The sequence below is a fragment of the Lissotriton vulgaris genome, chromosome 8 (assembly GCF_964263255.1).
Source record: "Lissotriton vulgaris chromosome 8, aLisVul1.2, whole genome shotgun sequence".
Classification (NCBI taxonomy): Eukaryota; Metazoa; Chordata; class Amphibia; order Caudata; family Salamandridae; genus Lissotriton; species Lissotriton vulgaris.
This window is the reverse complement of record NC_141696.1, coordinates 1,124,295,755-1,124,323,617: the sequence shown is the minus strand read 5'-3', so window position 1 is coordinate 1,124,323,617 and position 27,863 is coordinate 1,124,295,755. Positions and strand designations below refer to the sequence as shown.

General features: G+C 51.4%; 1 protein-coding gene across 4 annotated transcripts in view; it reads right to left on the bottom strand.

Moving 5' to 3' along the window:
• EBPL (EBP like) overlaps window positions 1–27,863 on the bottom strand; it is a 137,365-nt gene that overhangs the window by 9,857 nt on the left and 99,645 nt on the right. For all 4 annotated transcript variants that reach the window (XM_086934958.1, XM_086934957.1, XM_086934959.1 and 1 more), the window contains exon 3: window positions 7,304–7,442. In XM_086934958.1, the coding sequence (XP_086791084.1) occupies window positions 7,304–7,442 (139 nt within the window). The remainder of the gene's footprint in view (window positions 1–7,303; window positions 7,443–27,863) is intronic.

Here is a 27,863-nt window from a genome sequence, read left to right as displayed (position 1 = left end):
CAACGATTCGAAGCGGCTGGGTCGCCTACCTGCGACCACGGGGGAGGCGCTGATCGTCCCCCTGCTGAAACCGGGCAAGCAACCGTGGGACAGAACAGCGTACCGCCCACTGTCCATGCTCAACCTAGACTACAAGATTTTAAGTAAGATCTTGGCGACGTGTTTGCTCCCCCACATGCCCATGCTGGTTCACGCGGACCAGTCGGGCTTCATCCCGACCCGCAATACGGCGCTTAACGTGCGGCGACTCCTACAAGTACTGGAGGCTGACACCTATGACGGCGACGAGGCAGTGGTGTTTGCTGTCGATATGGAGAAGGCCTTTGACAGCCTGGAATGGCCTTATCTCTTCCACATTCTGCGCACGCTGGGCCTCGGCGAGGGCTTCGTGAATTGGACGATGCTGCTCTACCAGAACGCGACGGTGAGGGTCAGAACTGGTAGCGTTATCTCTGAGATGTGCATGGTGGGCAGAGGCACCCGCCAGGGATGTCCTCTCTCCCCCCTTTTGTTCGCCCTGGCTGTCGAACCCCTTGCGGCGCGAGCCCGGCTGGGCCGGGCTTATCAGGGACTGGACGTCTATGGACAGGTGCACCACATCGCATTGTACGCAGATGATCTGCTGATGTTCCTGGCGGACTCGGCTGACTCCCTGCGTGGAGCTAAGACCCTCCTACAATCGTTGAGCAGAGTATCGGGCCTCCGAGTGAACTGGGCGAAGTCCCACCTATTCCCAGCCCGCCCACGGAGAATATGCCCACAAACCACAGAGGGTGTGACGTGGAAGGAGAGGAGCCTGCGATACCCTGGCACCTCGATTTTCCATGACAGGGCGGATATCCTTGAGGGAAATATTGGGTCGGCAATCAGGCACACTAAAGGGAACTTTGACTTTTGGAGCACGCTCCCATTGTCACTCATGGGGAGAGTGGCGCTGCTCAAGATGGTGACCTTGCCGCGGCTGCTTTACTTCTTCGGGACCGTCCCGATCTGGATCCCGGCGAGCTACTTTCGGCGGCTGCGGACGATGGTTATTGGCTTTCTGTGGGGAGCGGGCAGGCGCAGGGTGGCGCATGACACACTTCTCCGCCCTCGGGCGGATGGAGGATTGGCAGTGCCAGACTATGAGCTATACTACCTATTGGCGCAACTGCAATGGCTAACGCAATGGGTGGCAAGAGCCAGAAGAGGGGAGGACGGATCAGGAGAACCGGCGGGCCCGGTCCAGGTGTTGTCCCGGATTGTCCTGGGACTCCCGATGGGAGATTTCCACCTCACTCAGGAATTTGCAACAGCCCGAAAATGCTGGAACAGATATCGCCGAAGGGGCGGTATTACGGTTCCGTACGCACCCGAGATCCCACTTAAACTCTGCGGGGCACTTCCGCACGGAGGCTCGTGGCGCGGACTAGATGGTTGGGACCTGCAGGGGCTGTCATCCATGGTTGACCTTTACGAAAACGGGGTGCTGTTGCCCTTCGACCTCCTGAAGGACCACTTTGAGTTGGCGGGAGGGGACTTCCTCCTTCACGCGGCGCTAACGGCGGCGATCCACCAACACTGGAAGACGGGCATGTTGGAGCCGCCGCTGTCTCTGGGCTGCCAGTACGTAGTGATGATGGCGGGGACGGTCAAGGCTGTCACATGCCTGTATCGACGCATGGTCTCGGAGTCCGTCGCCCCACTGCTGGCCTTGAAGGCGAAATGGGAGGCTGACTTGGCGACTGAAATCCCTGAGGAGGCATGGAATGGCATACTGGAAAGGGCCCGAAACGGGACGCGCAACGCAAGATTCCAGCTGGTGCACTTTTTTGTCCTACACAGGGCCTACCTGACCCCTGACAAACTACATAAATACTTCCCAGCCCACCCGGCGTCCTGCCCACGTTGCCCGGCGGATCTCGCCGATTTCCAGCACATGTTCTGGTCCTGTCCTGAGCTGGGTTCCTTTTGGAGAGAGGTAGTGGAGGTTCTGAGGGAGGTAACGGAGAGGGACCTGCAACTCACCATGGCACACTGCATCCTACACTGGTTCCCACACACATCAAAAAACAAGGTTACTAGCAAATTTCTGCAACCTGGGGCTCCTCCTGGCGAAGCGGGCCATCACGTCCCAATGGAAGGCGACCAGGGGCCCCGCGGTAGAGCGATGGAAGGCTGAGCTACAGAAATGGGCCCGGTGTGAGGGAGAGCTTCGTCTGCAGGCCGCACTCAGGGCAGGCAATGACGTGGCACTGGAGAGGGCCAGGGCGTGGGAGGGGCTGGTCCTGGACCTCACGCTCCTGGACATGGACGAGGAGGACACACCAGTGTATAGCCCGGCTCTGGCGGAGCGCCCGCCTGACGTGGGGATGACTTAGGCCCCCTCTGCTGCTCCCCTATTTCCATTCCATTGTGATGACTTACTGATGATTGTTGATAAATCCTGGTGGTTTACTTCGGATCTGGTTTAGCCGGGAGGGTTGAGGACTCGGTTTAGTGGTACTCTAGCACGCCTGGGGGGGTGGGGTGTGCGGGCGGGGGGGCGGTTCTGGGCGAGGGAAGGGGGGTAGGCGGGGATGGGAGAGTTGAGGGGGGACGGGGGGCTGGTTGTTCAGTAATGGTAAAGAGTGACTCTTGGTTCAATTGGACTTGGGGCACGGAAGAGGGAGCGTGAGGGCCGAAAAGCAGCACTGCCATTTCCCTAACACCTGGTAGTTATGGACCAACACAGTATTCTCCAGCGCAGCTCTTTCCCCATGATATTGCCGCTCAACCTCCGGGGTGTGAGCTGAATGGCTGTGTGACACGGGTGTGGGGAAGTTGCATATTAATTGAGCACCAACGGAAATGGCTTGAATACACTGTATGTATCACTTACCTTGCTGTAATAAAAAGATATTTACAAAAAAAAATGATGCTTATAGGGCTGCTGTCCTTAAAAACGCCACTAACTCCACACCTGGTGAAGCCATGATTGAGAAAAAGGAGGCAGTTGTCAGCACCATCATTGAGAATGGTTTCAGAATAGGAATTTCAGCCGGACACATCGCTTACATGATTGGAACAAAGGAGCAGTGGTAAATCAGGCTGAAAATGTCCAGAAGCAAACTTTCAAAATATTAACTGAATTGAGCAAAAAAAACAAAAATATGGAAACAACAATTAGTTGCAACACCTTCCAAAACTACTTTCTGGAGAAGGTAGATACCATCTTACAGGATAATAGGAATGGTACCGTGACTGGATTTATCAAGTCACAGGCTGCCCAGATCCCTGTGGAAGCCCATATTTCAAATTTTCCACTGATTGACGCGATGAGTCTTGAGCAACTCATGAGCAAAATTAAATCAGGATCTCCAGCAGACCCCTGCCCCCCTAGTGTTTTTCGCCTAGCACGCCCTATTCTAGAAGACCATATCCTCTCTCTCCTGAACAACTCACTAGAAACAGGGCGGTTACCAGCCAGCTTCAAAGAAGCTCGAGTGAAGCCTTTAATAAAGAAATCAGGAGCCGATCCTAAGACTTTGAAGAACTACAGGCCCATCTCCCAACTCCCGTTCTTGTCCAAAATCCTTGAACAACATGTGCTGAAATCTCTGGCCTCGTTCCTGGAGTCACACCATCTTCTCCATGAGCTTCAGGCAGGGTTTCGTGCACATCACAGCACCGAGTTGGTGATGCTCTCGGTGCTGGATGAGCTTAGAGGGATGGCTGACAGTAAGAAGCCGAGTGCCCTGATACTTTTAGACCTATCAGCGGCGTTCGATACTGTCAGCCATACCCTGCTCTTGGATAGACTGGCCAATTTCGGGATTCGGGACACAGCCTACCGGTGGCTGAAATCCTTCCTGTTAGGGAGGACACAGAGGATTCAGCTGGGGGATAAGGTATCGGAGGTGGGAAATTTGACATGCGGGGTCCCTCAAGGCTCCGCACTATCCCCACTCCTATTCAACCTGTACCTGCAACCATTTATTAACTCCCTGGCAAAGATGGGTTGTCGTGTATTTAACTATGCTGACGACACCCAGCTGTTATTGAGCATAGATAACACAGTGCCGGCTCAGAACCATGCGCAGGATGTTCTTAGATACACAGTCAGTTGGATGACCATGAATCTTCTGAAGATTAATCCTGAAAAAAACAGAGGTTTTAGTGGTTTCGTCCATATGTTCCCCATGGAGCGACTTGTACTGGCCCCAGGAATTAGGTCCCACCCCTAAACCAGCTGATAAGGTGAAAAGCCTGGGTATCAAGATTGACTGCGAACTGTCAATGGTCAGTCAGATTTCCTCCGTAGTAGGGACCTGTACTTGTCTAATCAGACAGCTGCGCAAATTAGTCCCCCTTCTTTCCCGGTCCATGCTTCGCATAGTAGTTTCTGCTACAATAATTTTGAGGCTGGAATACGGGAATGCGCTCTATTTAGGTCTACCAAAAACCTTGACCAATAGATTGCAGGTGGTCCTAAACGACGCTGCACGACTTATTTTCAGGCTCCCAAGAAGATCCCATGCCTCTCCGTTGCTACAGAGCCTCCATTGGCTGCCCATTAGGCAAAGGTCTGATTTTAAAAGCCTATGTATAGCCCATAAGGCAATCTATGGGCAAGCATCTGCCTATATTAAGGAACGGCTGGAGGTGTACAAACCTGAACGAAGACTTAGGTCTTCAGATGCACAGTTGCTTGTTTGCCCCCGGTTCAGATTGGCCACAAAAGGCGGGAGATCTTTCTCAGTTTTGATACCTAAAATCTGGAACAAACTACCTGAGCCCCTAAGTAAAGAAGGTAACCTCTTTCGTTTTAGGAAAACCCTAAAAACAATTCTATTCAGGGAGGCTTTGAGCTCAGTCTAGCTACACTTCGGTATTTTCTTCATCCTGCCAAATAAGTTGTTGTGCCTTTCGGTCATAAGCGCCTTGAGACCTGCCGGTGAGTTGGCGCTATATAAACCGGAAATAACAATAACAATAACTGCTAACAGGACTTCTTGCTAGATAAAAGTATAGAATGTGTGAGAAGAGTAACGACCTGACGCTCAAATGGACCAGGAAAATACACCAGCCATAAACCCAGGACACTTGGCAGGAATAGCATTCCACTGTTTGAGCATGGACAGTAGGAAAGAAAGGAAAGGGAGCCAGTATACACAATAAATGCATAAAGAGGAAACAAAGGGGGTTCTACTCAGAAAGCAATATGGTGCTCAGTTGTGTGCCCCAATGCTCTTCCATTGCCCTTCCCAATAGATGGAACAAGGAAATATACTGAAGAGAAGACTCTAGACTTGATCAATGAACCCTAGAGTCCGGACACAGGGTGGTCAATTGCAGTGGGTCCTTACACGACTTAGCAGAAAATGAGACCAAGCTAAATGCTCTACAGACAACTATGGAGGTTGTAGATAACGCCTCCATGGCTATCCTACCAAAAGCAAATCTAGAAACTTGCCCTTTGAGCCTTGCCAAGCAGCATTCGTGAAACACCTCTTCCCAACACTTGCCACAGCCTAAAGAATGCAATAAATAACTTACTTTGGAGGAAAACATCTGAAGCCCACAAAAATGTTGAACACCTACTAACAAATCTCCCACACTGCCATTTCGTAGCAAAATCATAGAACGTGGCGGCACAAGCGAACCCAGAGGTAATGTAAGTCTACATCACTACTTAATAATTCATCAGTTAGGTTTTAGGTCTACAAGTAGCAACAAGACAGCCCTGTTTGTTGAACACTTGCGAGAAAACTCTAATGAGTGAGTGTATCAAGAACTGTCTTGGAATGAATGGCTTTGTTCTTAAATTGCAGCCAACATGTTTGAACTGGATCAGTGTTATGTAACATGCATATGGTATCCAACAGCATATGTCCTAGGTCATCCAAGGTTTGCCTATGGCTCAAATCTACATGCACATAGGGCAGAGCTCCTAGAACAGTGTCAGGTTACCTATCAAGAGTACACAGAGGACATCCAAATGATAACCGTGTTACAATGAGCCGCAGCAGAGAAGACAGCCGCAGCAGGCGTGGAATAAAAAAAAGAACATTGCACTTACCTGGCTGCCGCATCTCCTCCATTCTTCTTCCCTCGATGACACAGGAACAGGAAGCACCCAGGCATATCAGTCTCTCCCAGCCAATCAGAACGCCGCTGATAGCAGCGTTGTGATTGGTCTGAGCGTCATGGTTCGGCGCTCACAGAGGGACTGGGGCCTGGGCATGTTCTCCACCGAGGTGGAGAACATGCAAAGTGCGCATGACAGTTTGGCCGGCCCAAAACGGCTGGCTAAATTGTCATGCACACTTAAGTGCACATACCAGTCCTCCCCTTGATGGCTGACAGCCCAGCCCAGCCCAGCCCAGCCCAGCCCAGCCCCGCCCTTAAACAAAACTGGACCAGTACCATAAAAATAAAATGATAATAACGTTATGATATTTTATTTTTCGTATGAGGCGATGCTTCTCCGCTGGAAGAATGCCCCATACTAATTGTCATTCCGGATGGGTTGTTAAATCAGAATTGCTTTCCTGGCTAACAAAATGTAATACAAACATACCAAAGAGCTATTTTGCAGCCACAGACAAAAACATCAGATTGCAATTTGGCTTTGTATCCTTAGTTACATATGTTTTGCCGATCACTAAATAAGGAATGCATCTAATATTTTGTTCTGTATAAGTCACATTTTCAGTACAATGACTGAGGCACCACATGTAATTTCATCCATGGCAAAATATAATTTACGATAGTATTGACTGGATTCTTCTTCTGGAATTGTGTGTGACTTTTTGCATTAAAGAGGAGCCTGACCGATAGGCTGGAATCCAACGCACAGGCCCATATGAGCAACATATGCATTTACATTCACATTGTTACTGTTCATGGCAAGTGATGGTTCCACAAAGAATGCCCTGCATTTTTTACATCAGTGACTAAGGGATTGATTGATTCTGTTGCAAGGAAATGAACTCCATTTCATTACTTTTACAGATCACATAGAGCCATGCCAAGTAATTTTTGGGTCTGCTTGAACTGATGAGTTGTTTTTAAGTGTGGTAAGCATACAAATGTTCAAACGGAATATAACAGGGTAAAGAACGCCCAAGTCATATCATACAGCAGTTGCAAAAACACCTTCTGTGGTCTGAGCTCGGCCGTGGGTTGCTGAGAAGCTTGGTGATGATTTATGTTGAACCACTGGTTAGTGCATTTTTAAGCAAAGAAGGAATATGTCCTGCTCACCATATCTTACTTCACTCACTCGTTTTCTTCGGCTATAAAATACATTTGTATTCAATGGTAATGAAGAACAGTTTACCTGTAGTACGTATCCTTGATGATTGCATAAGTGAGCATTAAGGCTAAAGTTCCGCCCACCGCAACCGTAAGAATTTCAATGGAGACAATGGTTGGATCCGAATGAAGCCATCTTGCATCTGCGTTTCCATATTCTTTCCCTAGGAAATAAAAACTTTCTATCAGTTTCAGTGCTGTGCATGTATTCAAATGTGTGTGACAACAGTGGTCCTTAAAAAACTTTCTAGAACATTCCAATGAAATATAGCCCACAATAAGTACTATATTCAATAGTGTCCAGCAGGACACAGAATTTAATAAATGAAGTATACAAAGGAGTAATTCAAAAACAGTGGGATACAATCCTGTATCCAATACAAGGAAACATAACAAACAAAAGAAAAATAAACAAAAGGTATTTCAGGCAACAAGGAAAAAGGATGCTTATGGTCAATGGTAATACATGAATGAGCTATCCAAAATAGTTAACACACTGATAGAACACAATGGTTGACTGTGTAACTATATAAGTGGTCGACGGCGGTTCAATCCCTTTGATCATCATCAGGACTGCATGTATCACATGCCTGAATAATTATTAACTGCCTGTAGGAAAGGTGGAGGGAAAAAAGGCAGAGGTAGTATTTTCGGGTGAAGAACATCCAGCATTGTAAACACACATTTTGGAGACGACCCTGCATTGTCAGGCACCCTGCGAATAATTGCTAAATTACAAGCTAAAGAAAGAGAAATGGGGGAGAAGTATAATTTCAGTGAAACAATAAGGCACTGTGGAGCCCATTAGAAGCTCTCCTGATTGTGCTAATAACAGAACGTCTTGCAGTAATGAGGAATTGGTACAATGAGAAAAGCACAAAGAGAACTGCATCAAGGTGGGTACAGCAAGTAAAAGTAAAGCATAAGAAATACTGGCAATACGATGGTAGGTCGACATCAAGCGCAAAAGGCAACAACCGACGCGCAACCCAGGTGGCTTAAAGTGAGCCGACAACGCCGAGAACAATAACCAGCCGAAGCAAGCAATCTCTCAGTATGGGGCCAGTGCCGCGGCAATACAGGAGGCATCACGGTGTACAAGGAGCAGAGCAGTACAAGGATGGTTAGAGTTCAAACGAAAGTGAAATAAGGCACCTCTATCCTGCATTCCTATGTGGTTCTTCAGCAGAATGCAAGCATCAGTCCTTAGGGGTTTTCTGAGGCAGAGCGGGCTGGGTTTCTGCTCTCACGCTGGAGTTCAGAGCATTCCGTAGAAAACAATTTCCTATGCACACACAATTAAGTTTAAACACTGGGTGATACAGTTGTTAGTCAGGTCAAAACACCAATAAAAATGATTGTCCACTTCTTCTTGTGTGAGCAATTCTTTCTTTATTGCTCGAGCTACACCGCGCCAGCCGACACGTGTTTCGTCAGAGTATGGGTCACTCTGACTCTTCAGGGCTTGCTTCTAATCTAGGCGTAGGCGAGACTTGTGTTGATGGACCTGAGGTTTCTGATTGATAGGTACGGGGCTTATTTATTTAGGAGTTTTAAATAGCGCTGGCTCGACCCGAAGGTATCAGAGTGCTTTACCACAATTATCATGACGATAACAGACAAACATTAGTTCAGTAAACAGCATTGTCTTGTGTTGAATCAGGTTAAAGCCTGGAGGGGAGCACAAAAGGGGAGCAAAGGACAGGTGGTGTGGGAACCTTCTTGCAATGGGCGATTTATCATCTGAACAATATTCCTGTAGCAGAGACACTCTGTTACGCTGGGTGGTTGCTATCCAGTTTGTTGAGGTGTTGGTTAAGGAACAGATCCTTGAGCTGTCTTTTGAAGTTTATGAAGGAAGGGTTAGTCCTGATATGGACTGGGATGGAGCTCCAGATTTTAGGGGCATTTCCAGAGAAGGAGCGTGTTTAGGGTTCTTGTTTGCGAGTTTTCAGTGGTATGAAAAGTAGTGTGTTTGTCCTCCTAAGATTTGTCATCTGGCCTGCCTTTTTGAGTTTAGACGCATGGTAAGCTGGTTTGCCTGTCTGAAGGACTTAGTGGGTGAGCCATGCAGTGCTAAAGTTAAAACGTGCTTCAATCAGGAGCCACTTTAGTTCTCTCAGAGAGGGTGAGATGTGGACGTATTTCTTGACTCGCATTTAGAGTTGTTCTGAGGGGGGCGAAGTGTGATAGTGCCTTGCCTGTGAGGGCTGTATCCCCGTAATGAACAGATCTGAAAGGTGTGTGACCATTAAGTGGCTAATGTACTAGGCAGAGAGTTTAGAAGGCCATTCCTTCTTTTACCAGGAGTCAACAGAGGGCCCTCTGGGCCATTGTAATCTGATCAAGTATTCTCAAGCAAAACAGCAGACGGGCTGCTTGGTTTTGAACTTTCTATAATGTTGAAAGGGATAAACTGATGAGGCCTGTGTATAGACCTTACAGCAATCCAAGCCTAGCACGACCACAGCAGAACTAGGATAGATTTTCAGGAAGCTGTGGGGATGCAGAAAAAAAACTTTTTAGCAGGCAGACTTGGTGGAAAGCAGTTTTGGAGCGCTGAAGCTTCTGCTCCTCACTCGTGCTGGGCTGTGCGTGATACTAGTACGATTCGGGTCGCATCGTGTGGCAGCTCAGTGGCGCCAAGTCTTCCTGGATTAGTGTGATGTGCAGTACATGAGTCAGGGGCGTAACGTCCCCCCTCCACCACGGTACGGGGGCACCCAGAGTTTCTTGTTTTGGAGGAGGCCCCCCTCTAAGTCTAAGCCATGCCATTGCATGCCTTGCAGAATGTGTGCAATGGCATGGAACAAGAAATAGTTAAACGCTTGTGAAAACCACTCTGCTTTCCCAAGCAGCCCCCTGCAGCATAGGGGGGCCCGACCACTCAAGAGGCCCCATTGAGCCCAATGCCAATGAATATCGGTGCAATCTAGGAGACAGCAGGGTCCCTCATCGCTTTCTGAAGGGGGACCCCATCATTTTGCGTTACGCCACTGAGATGGGTATGTGCTAGCTGAGAGCGCACTGACTCTTAGCCTGCAATGTCTTGTGAGACACGATTAAGGCAGCAGAGAAACCTATAAAGAGACTGCTGCAATGTGAACAGTCATTCTTAAGTTATTGCAACTGTGTCAGATAAATCTACACAGAAGCACTACGAAGTGGAGGATAAGAGGCAAGATTCAGAACAAACATGGCGGCAATGATAAAAGGGGCAGTCACCAGTTAAACAAGCCTGCTGCAAAAAAACAAGCATTGCAGCCTGACGTGGATGGAGACAATATTTAAGGGCTGCAGATCAGAGCAATTAAGACATAAGAGAAGTCTTGGGTTTTGAAAATAGTTTTTGCTCAATAGAATGCTTCTCAAGTGGACAATTAGCCTTTCCAAGAGGTTTTGAAGGTCACTGTAGAAAATAAATAGAAGGGTATTTGCAAATCAGCCTCCAGAAGATTTCTTTCTAAATAATACCCAGTGCAGGTTTTTGAAGAGGCCTATACGTAAGTTCTAAGAGTGCACTTTATTCTGGTGAGTATTGTCTCTACTTCATCTTTGGCATTTGAGGAGGCTTCTTTTTCAGATAATGTAGCTAGGAAGCTGGAATAGTCATTAAAAACAGCAGATGCAGCTTAACATTTTTCCATAAGAACTGCTGTATATGCTTCCTAGGTGCGGTTAAAAGAATTTCAACTGTGCTTTGGTTGTAGGGTTCCAACCCCTATTCTGGGTAATATGGAACTGTGTCCTCAGTTGAACAACTTCAACTGAGGACACATTCTGCCAAGGAAAGGAACTTTCTACAGCCTTTTAGGATTTTCAAGGAAAAACTCAGTTATTCAACGGTTTCCTCTCAAACTCTTCAGGTTTGGGGGGTGCTAGAGGGGGCCGGCAAGATGGCCGCACTTTAGTGTAGCTCTGCCTGGCCGATCTTTAATCTGCCCAAAATCTGTGGAAAATCAAGGCATCCAAGCACCTAATTTTCTCTCCTGACTGAGGAGGCACCCCTGCAGCTGAGGGGGCCATCGGAGCAGTCGGAGAGCCCTGCTTCGCGATCTTAACTGCCATAAGGCCAAGATGGCGGCTGCCAAGGCGGCGAACGTGTCCTGAGCACTAACGGGGGCTCTGCCTCTGCGGTGAGAGGTCGGCGGCCGCTAGAACCTACCTCTTCTACTTGCACCCTGCCCCTGCACCGGAGGCCACAGGATTGGCGGCGGGGCTCGGAGCCCAAGTAAAGCTGCGGGACACGCCGGCGGCCTTGGCTGGCGGCAGCGGCGCTACATCTACTCCCGCTGCGGACTCTGGTAGGTGGGGGGTGGTCCGGGCCTGGGCCTGCGACCCAGGAGGTGGGAGTGGGCGGGTGTCTCGGATCGTGCCTACCTGCTGTGGGGTTTTTTGCAGTGTGTGTGCTCCCTGCTGCCTGGCCGCTTCGCTGGTGCCGACTGCACAAGAAACGGAGATCTCCAACCTCTCTGCCCCCAGCAACGTGGATTAGCTCCCTGATCCCTGAACTGTCTTCATGCGCTTGGCCTTCCTCTCTGCCCTGCTGCAATAGTGCTGCTGGCGAGACCTCCAGAAGCCTCGAGAGGAGTGGACTGTTCCCCTGAGGCCCGCTTTCATATCCCAGCTCCCGCTGCCCGCTGATTCATCCTTGCCTGGCTTCGTCTGAGGGGGCTAATTGACTGCAGGATCTTGGGAGTACCTGGTCCTTATCACTGCGTGCCATATCCATTTATTTAATTAGTGGTGGAGGCCTGAATCTGACAAACGCTTTATCTGGTAGGCATTGCCTCTCGACCCTGCCAGGAACGTATGCTGTATCTTTTTTGAGCCCCTCATTGCCACTGCTAACATAAAGCACTTGGGAAGCCAGACAAAACACAGCTCGCCTCACTTTTGAGGCACGTAAATCAAGCAGAATTCCTCAGAAGGCAGCTTCTGACTCGGAGGCGGATGGGCAGGTAGAGGGCCCCCCTAGTCTGGAGTCTACGCTGCTGGCGATGTAAAAGAGTCTACAGGCCATTGAGGGTAGAATGTCCACTATTAATCATAGATTAGACCAAATGTCTTCACAACTAGAAAAGCAGACGGCACGAATGGAGGAGGTGGAGCCGATGGTGTCTAATGCGGAGGGCGGACTGAACGACGTCTCTAGTAAGACCCTTAATATGGAAATGGTCTTAGCCCTCATATAGGCCAAGAACAAAGATTTGGAGGCCAGGTCCAGGAAGAACAACATTGGCCTTCTGGGCCTTCCAGAATCAACAAACACTGGCAAAATGGAGCACTTAATTGAATCTCTCATTCAGGAGGTATTTGGTTCTGAACAGCTGTCCTCGATGTTTGTAGTAGCGTTTTTTGGCAGCACGACCAGTCCCTGGTGCCCCTCCTAGACCAATCATAGCCCGGTTATTGAATTACCCGGACCAAGATGTCATCCTGCGGCTGGTCAGAGAAAAGGGTACCATATGTCATCAGGGAAACATGCTATCCTTCTTCTCTGACTTTACTGCTGCGGTCCAAACTGCGAGGCGTGAGTATGGGGCCATAAAAAAACTCCTTCAGCCCGAAAACATACCATATGCCATGCTGTACCTTGCGCGCCTCCGCGTGGGTGCGGAGGGGAACTTCAAGATTTTCTCGACTCCAAATGCGGTACCCCTCTCTAGCGTCCGAGAGGAAGCTAGAGAGGGGTACCGACGGAGAGAGCGGTGCCTCAGTTTTCCCGAGCAGATGCCGGGTGAGGTGAGGTCTACCACCCACACAAAGCTGGGTAAGGATCACAATATCCAACATCCCTGGACACATTGGGGCTCCAAGGTCCGGGTAGGATGTTTACATTCTTGTTATATATAAAAATCACATCCACACTTATTTATGACAAAATAAGAAATGTTTGTGCAGTAGTATTTTTCATTCTGATTTGGTCCTGAAGAAAGCCGGATAATACTTCCTCCTGGCTGAAACATGTCGACTGTCTTGCACAGCCTCACTGGGTAGTCATACTGTCAGACTACCAGGCGTAGTTTTTATGGTTGATGCCAGAACAATACTCATTAAACACATTTTTTGTTCCGGTAATCAATTTTAAATTTCACTCACTCTCACACACTGCACCTCATCAGCAACCAATTGAGAATAAACCTTGGATGGAGACAACAATTGGTATCCACAACTATACCGTCATATGATGGTCTGGACGTTGTTTGGATCCAGTTTGAAAAAGGTCTATAACTAGTACACATAAAACATTAATGAATAGTGATATAGAAACCCACTATATATAAATGATCATTGACCACTTAGTTGTACTTTTATTCAAAATTTATTATTTTTGTTTGGTTTTATAAAAAATATATATATTTTTTATAAATATGGATTTTGTGGAAGATAACTGATAAATAATTTTTAAGAAGCCTTTTTATGCATTTCTAAATCAATAATGGTTTATCATCAAAGGTGCAAAAACAAACATATGACAAGACATAAAATTAGACAGAAGAAGATGAATGAACATGATGTAGGCAAAGCGGTAGATACACTACGCGCGTTTCGACTCGTTAGCCTTCATCAGGTGACCCGTCTTTGACTAAAAACAGCTTAAGATGAGTGGAGGAGCTGGTCGAAAATCCTAGCTATATAATTGTTCAATCTTGTAGGCCCAACGTGATTGTAGGGGAAGTGCAGATACAAGATTGATATGTTAAACGTGTGATCTCCTTGAATGTATTTGATCGCGACGTGAAGGATTTCGTTAATACTAGGAATAAGTATGCATCTGGTGATACTGATAAATAGCTTCAGATATATCGGCGCTGTGGATACTTGCTCTTAGATTATGAGCATCTAGAAGATAGGGTAAGGGCCAGATCGATCCTCTCATGGAAATATTGAGATGATTCTAAAATTAATGAGGATAGAGTTTGTCCAGTCGTCTGGCCTTCCCGACGTCTCTTAGAGGATAGTTCCCGGCGTCTTGTGTCGGAAACGCTGTTTGGATCCTTAAACCAATCTCATATGAGGACACTCCGCCACTTGGGTGGTCTGATGAGAATTTCTCAACCACTGATTATTCTCTTTGGTTAGCTTCCAGTCTCGTAGTTTGCCTACAACTCTGTTTCAGGACACACCTAAAAACTTTTTTCATGACCCAGATATTCCTTTCTGTAGTAAAGGCATTTAAAGTCACCATTAGAGGGGTCTGCATGGGGGCACAGGCTGGTGTTTTACGGGATCTGAGACACAGGATTAGCAAATTAGCTGATGATATTTCGACCTTAGAACGAGCATATGAGACCAATCCCCTACCAGAAACACTATAAATAATCCGGGATCGGGTGACTGAACATAATGAAACTGCAGACCAGGAGATGGCAAACAGGCGTAGTAAGGCTCGTTATTATGGGGAGGGGGGGAAGGCCCAGCCGTTCGCTTGCACAAAAAATGGCTGTTCCACAGAGTCAGGAGTATATCACTAAGATGCTTGATGGGGCGGGCGAAGTTCATTACACCACGGATTAAATCAGTGAGACTATACTTGGCTATTATACTGCCCTTTATAGCAAAAGAGATATGGTACAGCCAGATGAAATACACTTGTATCTAGATGACATGGCACTTGGCTGGCTGTCTCCAGGACATAGAGAATATCTTACCCAACCTTTTGATGAGGAAGATGTTATACTTGCTATTATATCCCTCCCCATATGTAAAGATGCAGGCCTGGATGGACTCCCGAGTGAGTTCTATAAGACATTTGCATATGCTCTGGCCCCCAGACTCCTTGAAATTTATGCATAGGCGTATGACACCGGACGCCTCCCGACCTCGTTATGGGAAGCTCTCCTAGTGATGCTATTGAAACCCCATAAAGAGCCCAACCGCTGTGATTCCTGCCGCCCATTATCCATGATTAACATAGACGCCAAAATTTTAACAAAAATTATTGCCTTGCAACTTCAGCCACTAGTCCCCTGCTGGTTGTGCCTGACCAGTCAGGCTTTGCGCCTGCATGTTCTACCACGTACAATATACCCACCCTGTTTGCGACTCTCCACTATTTCAATCCAGAGTTCCAAGCTGTGGCGGTACTACTTGATGCCACAAAAGCATTTGATTCTCTCTCTTGGGAGTATATGTTTACTGTACTTCTACGAATGGGGTTTACCCCCTTTTTTTTTTTTAACAATGGATCAGGGTTCTGTATTCTGAACCAGCCGCCAGAGTTCGTGTGAAGGGGTGGGTGGTGTCGCCATTTCCCATAGTCAGGGGTACGCAGCAGGGTTGCCCCATGTCGCCGATGCTATTCGCACTCGCACTGGAACCGCAGGCTTGTAAACTACGCCAATTACACACCCCGGCTGCCCTAAGCTTCCGACAGCGACCACTTGTTGTCTCACTATATGTGGATAACATGTGTTTGTATGTCCATGAGCGTGCAACCCACCTCCCTGCGTTGCTCCGTGAATATGTTAAATTTGAAGGTTTCTCCGGTTTAGGGATAAACTGGGCCAAATCGACGGTATTTCCCTTAACGGCTGGTACGTTTGAGATTGACTTAGACTTTCCTCTGTCCTGGACTCAGGACCCTGTGAAATATTGGGGGCTTTGGGTGCATAGAGACCCCGAGCAAGTAATCTCCATGAATTATGGACGCACTATCACATAACTTACCGAAAAAGCAAGAGAGGTCGGCTCGTCTGCCCCTCTCGCTTGTGGACCGAATCACAGTGACCAAAATGGCTATTTTACCAAAATAATTATATCTGTTCGTGAACATCCCCCTCCGCTTGAACATGTCTGTCTTTAAGGTCCTGCAAACGGCCATATTGTCACTTGTCTGGGAGGGGCAAGAAACCTCGCTGTAGTTGGGATACTCTGGTACAACCCTTTGACAAAGGTGGCTTTGAGGCACCGGATTTGCGACAATATTATTTATGCGCTCAGGTGCATTTTGCGCGCATTATTGGTCCCTCCCCAACGTTTTCTTCCTCATACTGCAATAGAAGCGGATGCGATACTCCCTCTGCCGTTGGAGGCAGCCACGCTTTCGGGTGGTGGTGATGGAGGCCCCCGGACGGAAATTAACGTAGTGCAGTGCACCGCCTGGGCTTGGCAGGCATTGGCTAGGAGGGCAAGACTGAAATATCTCTATGCCCCTAAATTGCCGTTAGAGGCGCACCCCTGTATATCGGTGGCGCAAGACCGCTGTGCACACTGCAAACGGTTGGGGTTACACAGTTGGGAGATCTATATAAAAACGGGTAGTTTCGCTCACTATCAGGTGTCCAAGTGGGTAGAGCACATGGATACATGTTGACTTTTACGTACGCGAGGACCGACAGGCAGTCAAGGACGTTTACCCTGATTATTCGGAGGAGCCTCAGACATTGCGAGCACTGCAGGCGGTGCTCACTGGAGAGGACCGCAAAGGCCTAATTACTAAATTATATGCTGCGTCACTCCGTGAGAGGGAAGCAGATGTACATCCCTCAGAACCACTTACCCTCCTGAGGCGAAAAGCCGGGAGAGAGCTTAGCAATTTTAAACTTTGTGTCACTGATAACTGGAGAAGTGGAGAAGTGTGGCTCACTGGTTAGAGCAGGCAGACCCTGAAGCAGAGGTCAGACCCGGGACCAGGGTTCAATTCCCGACGCGGCAGGGTCTTGAGCTCAAATGTCCATGGACTCGATAATTCTCGCTTCGGTGCCTGACCTAATCATGGGTTCACACTCTGCAACTCTGGGCATTAAGCTTGCTTAATCTCCACAACGGCCCCCCGCGGCGGGATGCCTGGCTTTCACCTTGGGGATGCCCTGTAGGGGCTATCTCACAGGGAAAAGCCAGGACGGGTTCCCAAGGCAAGCGCGGAGATACCCCTTCGGGGGTCGATTTAGGCGCTATATAAGAAACATAATAATAATAATAATAATAATAATAACTTGTGTTTATTCTTTTAAAAACTGCACCTTCGTCGATTTCCTGGCACCCCCAGGACGTGCCTTGTGAACCTTGTGCACAGCGGATCTAGCGCTGTCTTAGGAAGGAAACAAACACCCACAGTGTCTGCCGCCATTGACGGCGTGCAGCGAGGCCACGCCCACTCCGAGGCCACGCCCCCCGCCCCTCTCGTATAAAAGCGCTGATCGCTAGCGCTACATACAGAACCACTTACCCTCCTGAGGCGAAAAGCCGGGAGAGAGCTTAGCAATTTTAAACTTTGTGTCACTGATAACTTGTGTTTATTCTTTTAAAAACTGCACCTTCGTCGATTTCCTGGCACCCCCCAGGACGTGCCTTGTGCAAAGCGGATCTAGCGCTGTCTTAGGAAGGAAACAAACACCCACAGTGTCTGCCGCCATTGACGGCATGCAGCGAGGCCACGCCCACTCCGAGGCAACGCCCCCCGCCCCTCTCGTATAAAAGCGCTGATCGCTAGCGCTACATACAGAACCACTTACCCTCCTGAGGCGAAAAGCCCGGAGAGAGCTTAGCAATTTTAAACTTTGTGTCACTGATAACTTGTGTTTATTCTTTTAAAAACTGCACCTTCGTCGATTTCCTGGCACCCCCAGGACGTGCCTTGTGAACCTTGTGCACAGCGGATCTAGCGCTGTCTTAGGAAGGAAACAAACACCCACAGTGTCTGCCGCCATTGACAGCGTGCAGCGAGGCCACGCCCACTCCGAGGCCACACCCCCGCCCCTCTCGTATAAAAGCGCTGATCGCTAGCGCTACATACAGAACCACTTACCCTCCTGAGGCGAAAAGCCGGGAGAGAGCTTAGCAATTTTAAACTTTGTGTCACTGATAACTTGTGTTTATTCTTTTAAAAACTGCACCTTCGTCGATTTCCTGGCACCCCCAGGACGTGCCTTGCGAACCTTGTGCACAGCGGATCTAGCGCTGTCTTAGGAAGGAAACAAACACCCACAGTGTCTGCCGCCATTGACGGCGTGGAGCGAGGCCACGCCCACCCCGAGGCCACGCCCCCGCCCCTCTCGTATAAAAGCGCCGATCGCTAGCGCTACATACAGAACCACTTACCCTCCTGAGGCGAAAAGCCGGGAGAGAGCTTAGCAATTTTAAACTTTGTGTCACTGATAACTTGTGTTTATTCCTTTAAAAACTGCACCTTCGTCGATTTCCTGGCACCCCCATGACGTGCCTTGTGAACCTTGTGCACAGCGGATCTAGCGCTGTCTTAGGAAGGAAACAAACACCCACAGTGTCTGCCGCCATTGACGGCGTGCAGCGAGGCCACGCCCACTCCGAGGCCACGCCCCGCCCCTCTTTCTCCTTCTAAAACATGTGTATTCACAGGACACGCAGCGGACGGGCGCAGCGGGCGCGCCGTTTGCGCGCCAAAGGCGCGCCTAAGGCAAGCCCGTCTTCGCCCGTCCTCCCCAAGTCATCGCCTCTCGCCAGTCCCCCTGCTCCAAAAACGCTTACGGCACACTGCTATGGGAAAAATCAACTCTTGGCACTAAACCCAGGCCTTCGATGTGACAAACTAGAGGGATGCTTGGGACAGACCGCCCTCAATTGTAAGTCATGTAACTTAGTCATTCCTGAACCAAGTTTCCTCAGACACAGGGATACTAGTAGGAAGCTTTCCTCGCTGACAATATCTCACCTCAATGTCAGGTCCCTGGTTAAACATCATCCTGAGGTGCATACACTCCTTATAGAGGACAACCCAGACATAATGTTTCTAAGCGAAACATGGCTCAAAGACGAACTCACCAGTATCCCTAATCTCACGCTACCGGCTGGATTCTCTATGACCTCTATCAATAGAGACTCGAGAGGAGGCGGTATTGCAGCAATATATAGAACGTCTTATAATTGTACTTTTGTGAAAGAAGATATCACGGGATGCGAGTGCGCTCACTTCAAAATTACCACTAGCCCCCACTTCTCCCTATCTGGCCTTCTCATTTATAGACCCCCGGGGCCCACCTCCAAATTTATAGAGGAGCTCCTAGAGACGGCCCATGCCCTAGTTGCCAGTACACCTAACTTTACGATCTTGGGGGATTTAAACCTCCATTTCGGCGCCCTCGAGGACCCGACCATTAGCGATCTCCTAGCAGACCTTACTGCGCTACAGCTAACCCCTTGCATACTATCCCCCACTCACTCTGCTGGCCATCTACTCGACCCGGTCTTCACCAATATTCTGGAAGTGAAAGTGGACCCCACTAAACCTATGGGTTGGACAGACCACTCTCTGGTCAAATTTGTGATCACGACCACCACTCAACCCAAAAAAGCGCTGCCCGTCTCCCGTTTTATTCGGCCTTGGCACAAACTCCACAGTACGAACTTCACCGCCAGTTTAGGTGAATCCAATATGGATACTGCAAGTGACATCAATATGTCATACGCTGCTTTTCAAGAATGGATTACGAAAGGACTCAACACTATCATCCCAGCTAAATGGACTAGAGGACGGAGTACCCCCTCTAATCCATGGTATGATGAGAATTTGAAAAAGCTTAGGAAAGAGTGCAAAAAGGCCGAACACCAATGGAGGAAAGAATATAGGGACGAAGAGAAAGCATGCTATTTGGCCAAACTCAAGCAATATCACAAAGCTATACGCTTGTCCCGCGCTTCTTTTTATGCTAAAGAAATTGAGTCCAGCCCCAATCCCACGAAAACTATTTTTAAATTAGTGCAAAAAAATTACAAAACGGTGGCAACCCGGCCTCATGCATCTCTTCCACCCAACAGTGCGACGATCTTGCCACCTTCTTCACAGAAAAGGTGAGAAAGATATATAACACCTTCCCTCACACCCCCTCTGTCGACACCGGCTCTTCCAATGGGGCTTTCAAAGGCTCTAAGCTCACCCTTCTACCAGCTATCTCTCTTGATAACCTAGCTACAATCTGCAGAAAGGTGAAATCAGGGTCTCCCTCAGACCCCATGAGACCAGCCCATTTTTTAAAAACGTTGGACTTCTTCCTACCCTCATTGGCCAAACTCCTTAATCTTTCCTTTTCATCAGCCACTGTGCCCACATGTTGGAAAGTCAAGTCAAGTCAAGTCAGAGAATTTATATAGCGCACTACATACCCAGAGGGTCTCAAAGCGCTTAGGGAGGGGAGGAGGATTACTTGTCAAATATCCACGTTTTAAGTTGCTTTCTAAAAGCTAGGTGGTTCTGGGTAAGGCGAAGGTAGGTGGGGAGTGAGTTCCATGTTTTAGCTGCCAGGTATGAGAAGGATCTGCCTCCCATGGTGGTCTTGTTGATGCGGGGTACAGTGGCGAGGGCTTGGCTGGAAGAACGTAGTTGGCGGGAGGGGGTGTAGAAGGACAGTCGTGAGTTGAGGCATTCTGGTCCGATGTCGTAGAGTGATTTGTGTGCGTGGGTTAGCAGTCGGAAAGTGATCCTCTTATTGACGGGTAGCCAGTGGAGGTCTTTCAGGTGGCCAGAGATGTGATCGTTCCGCGGGATGTCTAAAATGATCCTGGCTGAGGCATTTTGGATTCGTTGGAGTTTCTTCTGAAGTTTAGCGGTAGTACCTGCGTAGAGGGTGTTTCCGTAGTCCAGTCGGCTCGTGACCAGAGCATGGGTGACTGTTTTTCTGGTTTCGGTGGGGATCCAGCGAAATGTTTTTTTGAGCATGCGAAGGATGTTGAAGCAGGATGAGGATACGGCGTTGACTTGTTTATTCATTGAGAGTGAAGAGTCCAGGATAACGCCTAGGTTCCGTGCGTGGTCTGTCGGGATGGGTGCTTTTCCAAGGGCTTCCGGCCACCAAGAGTCGTCCCATGCAGAGGGGGATGTACCTAAGATGAGGACTTCTGTTTTATCTGAGTTCAGTTTCAGACGGCTTTGTTTCATCCATTCGGCGACTTCTTTCATTCCTTCGTGTAGGTTTGATTTGGCGGTGCTGGGGTCATTGGTGAGAGAAAGGATCAGTTGAGTGTCATCCGCGTAGGAGATGATGTTGAGGTTGTGTTGGCGAGCGATGGCCGCAAGGGGGCTCATGTATATGTTGAAGAGGGTGGGACTGAGTGAGGATCCTTGTGGTACGCCACAGATGACTTCAGTGGACTCGGATTTGAATGGTGGAAGGCGGACTCTCTGGGTTCTTCCGGTGAGGAACGAGGTGATCCATTCAAGTGCTTTTCCTTGTATTCCGATGTTTCTGAGGCGTTGTAAAAGGGTGCTGTGGCAGACTGTGTCGAAGGCTGCAGAGAGGTCGAGGAGGATGAGGGCGACTGTGTCTCCGTTGTCCAGTAGAGTTCGAATGTCGTCTGTTGCTGCGATGAGGGCGGTCTCAGTGCTGTGTTTTGCTCGGAAGCCAGATTGTGAGGAGTCGAGGGATTTGTTGGCTTCGAGGAAAGCGGCGAGCTGGTTGTTGACAGCTTTCTCGATGACTTTGGCTGGGAAAGGAAGGAGCGATATGGGGCGGTAATTTTTGAGTTCGGTGGGGTCCGCTGTGGGTTTTTTCAGAAGGGCGGTGAGTTCAGCGTGTTTCCAGCTTTCCGGGAAGGTGGCGGAGTTGAAGGAGCAGTTGATGACGTCTCGGAGGTGAGGTGCTATGACGGAGTCTGCTTTGTTGAAGATGTGGTGAGGACATGGGTCAGTGGGGGATCCTGAGTGGATAGAGTTCATTAGGCGGATGGTGTCCTCAGTGGAGATTGGGTTCCAGTCGTTGAGAGTGTTCAAGGGGGGAGAATGTTCAGCATATGGTTGGGTTGGTTGGTCTCCGGGTTGGTTGTCGAAGCTGTTGTGGATGTCTGCAATTTTGTTGTGGAAGAATAAAGCCAGGGAGTCGCAGAGGGCTTGAGAAGGGGTGATGTCGTTGGAGTTGGCCGAGGGGTTGGTAAATTCCTTGACGATGTTGAAAAGTTCCTTGCTGTTGTGGGCGTTGTTGTCTAGTCGATCCTTGAATGCTGTTTTCTTGGCCTTTCGGATTAGTTGGTGGTGTGTGCGGGTGGCGTTTTTGAAGGCGTCCTTAGTGCTAGTGGTAGGGTCTTTTTTCCAGGCCTTTTCAAGGGAGCGGCAGAGTTTCTTGGACTTCTTAAGATCATCGTTGAACCATGAGGCCTTCTTGCTGCCCGGTTTGCGTTGACGTTTTTTCAGTGGTGCTAGGATGTCGGCGGTGTTGGATAACCATAGGGTGAAGTTGGCGGCGGCTTGGTCTGGGTTAGAAGAGTGGGCTGGGGTGTTTAGAAGGAGCGATGAGGAGATCTGGTCGATGGTGATTTTGTTCCAGTTTCTTTGCAGAGTTGGTTGGAGGTGGTTGGTGGGTTTCGGCTTGTTGTAGGTGAAGTTGGGGACATTCGTAACCTTGTGGATAGCGCACTACAAGGACGCGCTCACCGGCTTAGGAGACAGGCGACACCGGACCTCGCAGCACCCGCTCCGCGGGTGCCGCTTCGTTGGATTCTGCAAGGGGCATCAGCCCTAGACTCTAGTGGGAAGTCCGTCTGCCAGTGGTTGAGGGCTGCAGGGCTGCGAGCGTCAGGGACTCCATTACCCAGGAGTCCCTGCCAGACCGGCATCAACTTCCGGTCCGCTCTCCCTGGCGGCCGCCCACCGCCCACCTGAGGACCTTTAAAAACATCTACTTCCCCTAGCACCAGTGGGACATTCGTAACCTTGTGGATAGCGCACTACAAGGACGCGCTCACCGGCTTAGGAGACAGGCGACACCGGACCTCGCAGCACCCGCTCCGCGGGTGCCGCTTCGTTGGATTCTGCAAGGGGCATCAGCCCTAGACTCTAGTGGGAAGTCCGTCTGCCAGTGGTTGAGGGCTGCAGGGCTGCGAGCGTCAGGGACTCCATTACCCAGGAGTCCCTGCCAGACCGGCATCAACTTCCGGTCCGCTCTCCCTGGCGGCCGCCCACCGCCCACCTGAGGACCTTTAAAAACATCTACTTCCCCTAGCACCAGTGGGACATTCGTAACCTTGTGGATAGCGCACTACAAGGACGCGCTCACCGGCTTAGGAGACAGGCGACACCGGACCTCGCAGCACCCGCTCCGCGGGTGCCGCTTCGTTGGATTCTGCAAGGGGCATCAGCCCTAGACTCTAGTGGGAAGTCCGTCTGCCAGTGGTTGAGGGCTGCAGGGCTGCGAGCGTCAGGGACTCCATTACCCAGGAGTCCCTGCCAGACCGGCATCAACTTCCGGTCCGCTCTCCCTGGCGGCCGCCCACCGCCCACCTGAGGACCTTTAAAAACATCTACTTCCCCTAGCACCAGTGGGACATTCGTAACCTTGTGGATAGCGCACTACAAGGACACGCTCACCGGCTTAGGAGACAGGCGACACCGGACCTCGCAGCACCCGCTCCGCGGGTGCCGCTTCGTTGGATTCTGCAAGGGGCATCAGCCCTAGACTCTAGTGGGAAGTCCGTCTGCCAGTGGTTGAGGGCTGCAGGGCTGCGAGCGTCAGGGACTCCATTACCCAGGAGTCCCTGCCAGACCGGCATCAACTTCCGGTCCGCTCTCCCTGGCGGCCGCCCACCGCCCACCTGAGGACCTTTAAAAACATCTACTTCCCCTAGCACCAGTGGGACATTCGTAACCTTGTGGATAGCGCACTACAAGGACGCGCTCACCGGCTTAGGAGACAGGCGACACCGGACCTCGCAGCACCCGCTCCGCGGGTGCCGCTTCGTTGGATTCTGCAAGGGGCATCAGCCCTAGACTCTAGTGGGAAGTCTGTCTGCCAGTGGTTGAGGGCTGCAGGGCTGCGAGCGTCAGGGACTCCATTACCCAGGAGTCCCTGCCAGACCGGCATCAACTTCCGGTCCGCTCTCCCTGGCGGCCGCCCACCGCCCACCTGAGGACCTTTAAAAACATCTACTTCCCCTAGCACCAGTGGGACATTCGTAACCTTGTGGATAGCGCACTACAAGGACGCGCTCACCGGCTTAGGAGACAGGCGACACCGGACCTCGCAGCACCCGCTCCGCGGGTGCCGCTTCGTTGGATTCTGCAAGGGGCATCAGCCCTAGACTCTAGTGGGAAGTCCGTCTGCCAGTGGTTGAGGGCTGCAGGGCTGCGAGCGTCAGGGACTCCATTACCCAGGAGTCCCTGCCAGACCGGCATCAACTTCCGGTCCGCTCTCCCTGGCGGCCGCCCACCGCCCACCTGAGGACCTTTAAAAACATCTACTTCCCCTAGCACCAGTGGGACATTTGTAACCTTGTGGATAGCGCACTACAAGGACGCGCTCACCGGCTTAGGAGACAGGCGACACCGGACCTCGCAGCACCCGCTCCGCGGGTGCCGCTTCGTTGGATTCTGCAAGGGGCATCAGCCCTAGACTCTAGTGGGAAGTCCGTCTGCCAGTGGTTGAGGGCTGCAGGGCTGCGAGCGTCAGGGACTCCATTACCCAGGAGTCCCTGCCAGACCGGCATCAACTTCCGGTCCGCTCTCCCTGGCGGCCGCCCACCGCCCACCTGAGGACCTTTAAAAACATCTACTTCCCCTAGCACCAGTGGGACATTCGTAACCTTGTGGATAGCGCACTACAAGGACGCGCTCACCGGCTTAGGAGACAGGCGACACCGGACCTCGCAGCACCCGCTCCGCGGGTGCCGCTTCGTTGGATTCTGCAAGGGGCATCAGCCCTAGACTCTAGTGGGAAGTCCGTCTGCCAGTGGTTGAGGGCTGCAGGGCTGCGAGCGTCAGGGACTCCATTACCCAGGAGTCCCTGCCAGACCGGCATCAACTTCTGGTCCGCTCTCCCTGGCGGCCGCCCACCGCCCACCTGAGGACCTTTAAAAACATCTACTTCCCCTAGCACCAGTGGGACATTCGTAACCTTGTGGATAGCGCACTACAAGGACGCGCTCACCGGCTTAGGAGACAGGCGACACCGGACCTCGCAGCACCCGCTCCGCGGGTGCCGCTTCGTTGGATTCTGCAAGGGGCATCAGCCCTAGACTCTAGTGGGAAGTCCGTCTGGCAGTGGTTGAGGGCTGCAGGGCTGCGAGCGTCAGGGACTCCATTACCCAGGAGTCCCTGCCAGACCGGCATCAACTTCCGGTCCGCTCTCCCTGGCGGCCGCCCACCGCCCACCTGAGGACCTTTAAAAACATCTACTTCCCCTAGCACCAGTGGGACATTCGTAACCTTGTGGATAGCGCACTACAAGGACGCGCTCACCGGCTTAGGAGACAGGCGACACCGGACCTCGCAGCACCCGCTCCGCGGGTGCCGCTTCGTTGGATTCTGCAAGGGGCATCAGCCCTAGACTCTAGTGGGAAGTCCGTCTGCCAGTGGTTGAGGGCTGCAGGGCTGCGAGCGTCAGGGACTCCATTACCCAGGAGTCCCTGCCAGACCGGCATCAACTTCTGGTCCGCTCTCCCTGGCGGCCGCCCACCGCCCACCTGAGGACCTTTAAAAACATCTACTTCCCCTAGCACCAGTGGGACATTCGTAACCTTGTGGATAGCGCACTACAAGGACGCGCTCACCGGCTTAGGAGACAGGCGACACCGGACCTCGCAGCACCCGCTCCGCGGGTGCCGCTTCGTTGGATTCTGCAAGGGGCATCAGCCCTAGACTCTAGTGGGAAGTCCGTCTGCCAGTGGTTGAGGGCTGCAGGGCTGCGAGCGTCAGGGACTCCATTACCCAGGAGTCCCTGCCAGACCGGCATCAACTTCCGGTCCGCTCTCCCTGGCGGCCGCCCACCGCCCACCTGAGGACCTTTAAAAACATCTACTTCCCCTAGCACCAGTGGGACATTCGTAACCTTGTGGATAGCGCACTACAAGGACGCGCTCACCGGCTTAGGAGACAGGCGACACCGGACCTCGCAGCACCCGCTCCGCGGGTGCCGCTTCGTTGGATTCTGCAAGGGGCATCAGCCCTAGACTCTAGTGGGAAGTCCGTCTGCCAGTGGTTGAGGGCTGCAGGGCTGCGAGCGTCAGGGACTCCATTACCCAGGAGTCCCTGCCAGACCGGCATCAACTTCCGGTCCGCTCTCCCTGGCGGCCGCCCACCGCCCACCTGAGGACCTTTAAAAACATCTACTTCCCCTAGCACCAGTGGGACATTCGTAACCTTGTGGATAGCGCACTACAAGGACGCGCTCACCGGCTTAGGAGACAGGCGACACCGGACCTCGCAGCACCCGCTCCGCGGGTGCCGCTTCGTTGGATTCTGCAAGGGGCATCAGCCCTAGACTCTAGTGGGAAGTCCGTCTGCCAGTGGTTGAGGGCTGCAGGGCTGCGAGCGTCAGGGACTCCATTACCCAGGAGTCCCTGCCAGACCGGCATCAACTTCTGGTCCGCTCTCCCTGGCGGCCGCCCACCGCCCACCTGAGGACCTTTAAAAACATCTACTTCCCCTAGCACCAGTGGGACATTCGTAACCTTGTGGATAGCGCACTACAAGGACGCGCTCACCGGCTTAGGAGACAGGCGACACCGGACCTCGCAGCACCCGCTCCGCGGGTGCCGCTTCGTTGGATTCTGCAAGGGGCATCAGCCCTAGACTCTAGTGGGAAGTCCGTCTGCCAGTGGTTGAGGGCTGCAGGGCTGCGAGCGTCAGGGACTCCATTACCCAGGAGTCCCTGCCAGACCGGCATCAACTTCTGGTCCGCTCTCCCTGGCGGCCGCCCACCGCCCACCTGAGGACCTTTAAAAACATCTACTTCCCCTAGCACCAGTGGGACATTCGTAACCTTGTGGATAGCGCACTACAAGGACGCGCTCACCGGCTTAGGAGACAGGCGACACCGGACCTCGCAGCACCCGCTCCGCGGGTGCCGCTTCGTTGGATTCTGCAAGGGGCATCAGCCCTAGACTCTAGTGGGAAGTCCGTCTGCCAGTGGTTGAGGGCTGCAGGGCTGCGAGCGTCAGGGACTCCATTACCCAGGAGTCCCTGCCAGACCGGCATCAACTTCCGGTCCGCTCTCCCTGGCGGCCGCCCACCGCCCACCTGAGGACCTTTAAAAACATCTACTTCCCCTAGCACCAGTGGGACATTCGTAACCTTGTGGATAGCGCACTACAAGGACGCGCTCACCGGCTTAGGAGACAGGCGACACCGGACCTCGCAGCACCCGCTCCGCGGGTGCCGCTTCGTTGGATTCTGCAAGGGGCATCAGCCCTAGACTCTAGTGGGAAGTCCGTCTGCCAGTGGTTGAGGGCTACAGGGCTGCGAGCGTCAGGGACTCCATTACCCAGGAGTCCCTGCCAGACCGGCATCAACTTCTGGTCCGCTCTCCCTGGCGGCCGCCCACCGCCCACCTGAGGACCTTTAAAAACATCTACTTCCCCTAGCACCAGTGGGACATTCGTAACCTTGTGGATAGCGCACTACAAGGACGCGCTCACCGGCTTAGGAGACAGGCGACACCGGACCTCGCAGCACCCGCTCCGCGGGTGCCGCTTCGTTGGATTCTGCAAGGGGCATCAGCCCTAGACTCTAGTGGGAAGTCCGTCTGCCAGTGGTTGAGGGCTGCAGGGCTGCGAGCGTCAGGGACTCCATTACCCAGGAGTCCCTGCCAGACCGGCATCAACTTCTGGTCCGCTCTCCCTGGCGGCCGCCCACCGCCCACCTGAGGACCTTTAAAAACATCTACTTCCCCTAGCACCAGTGG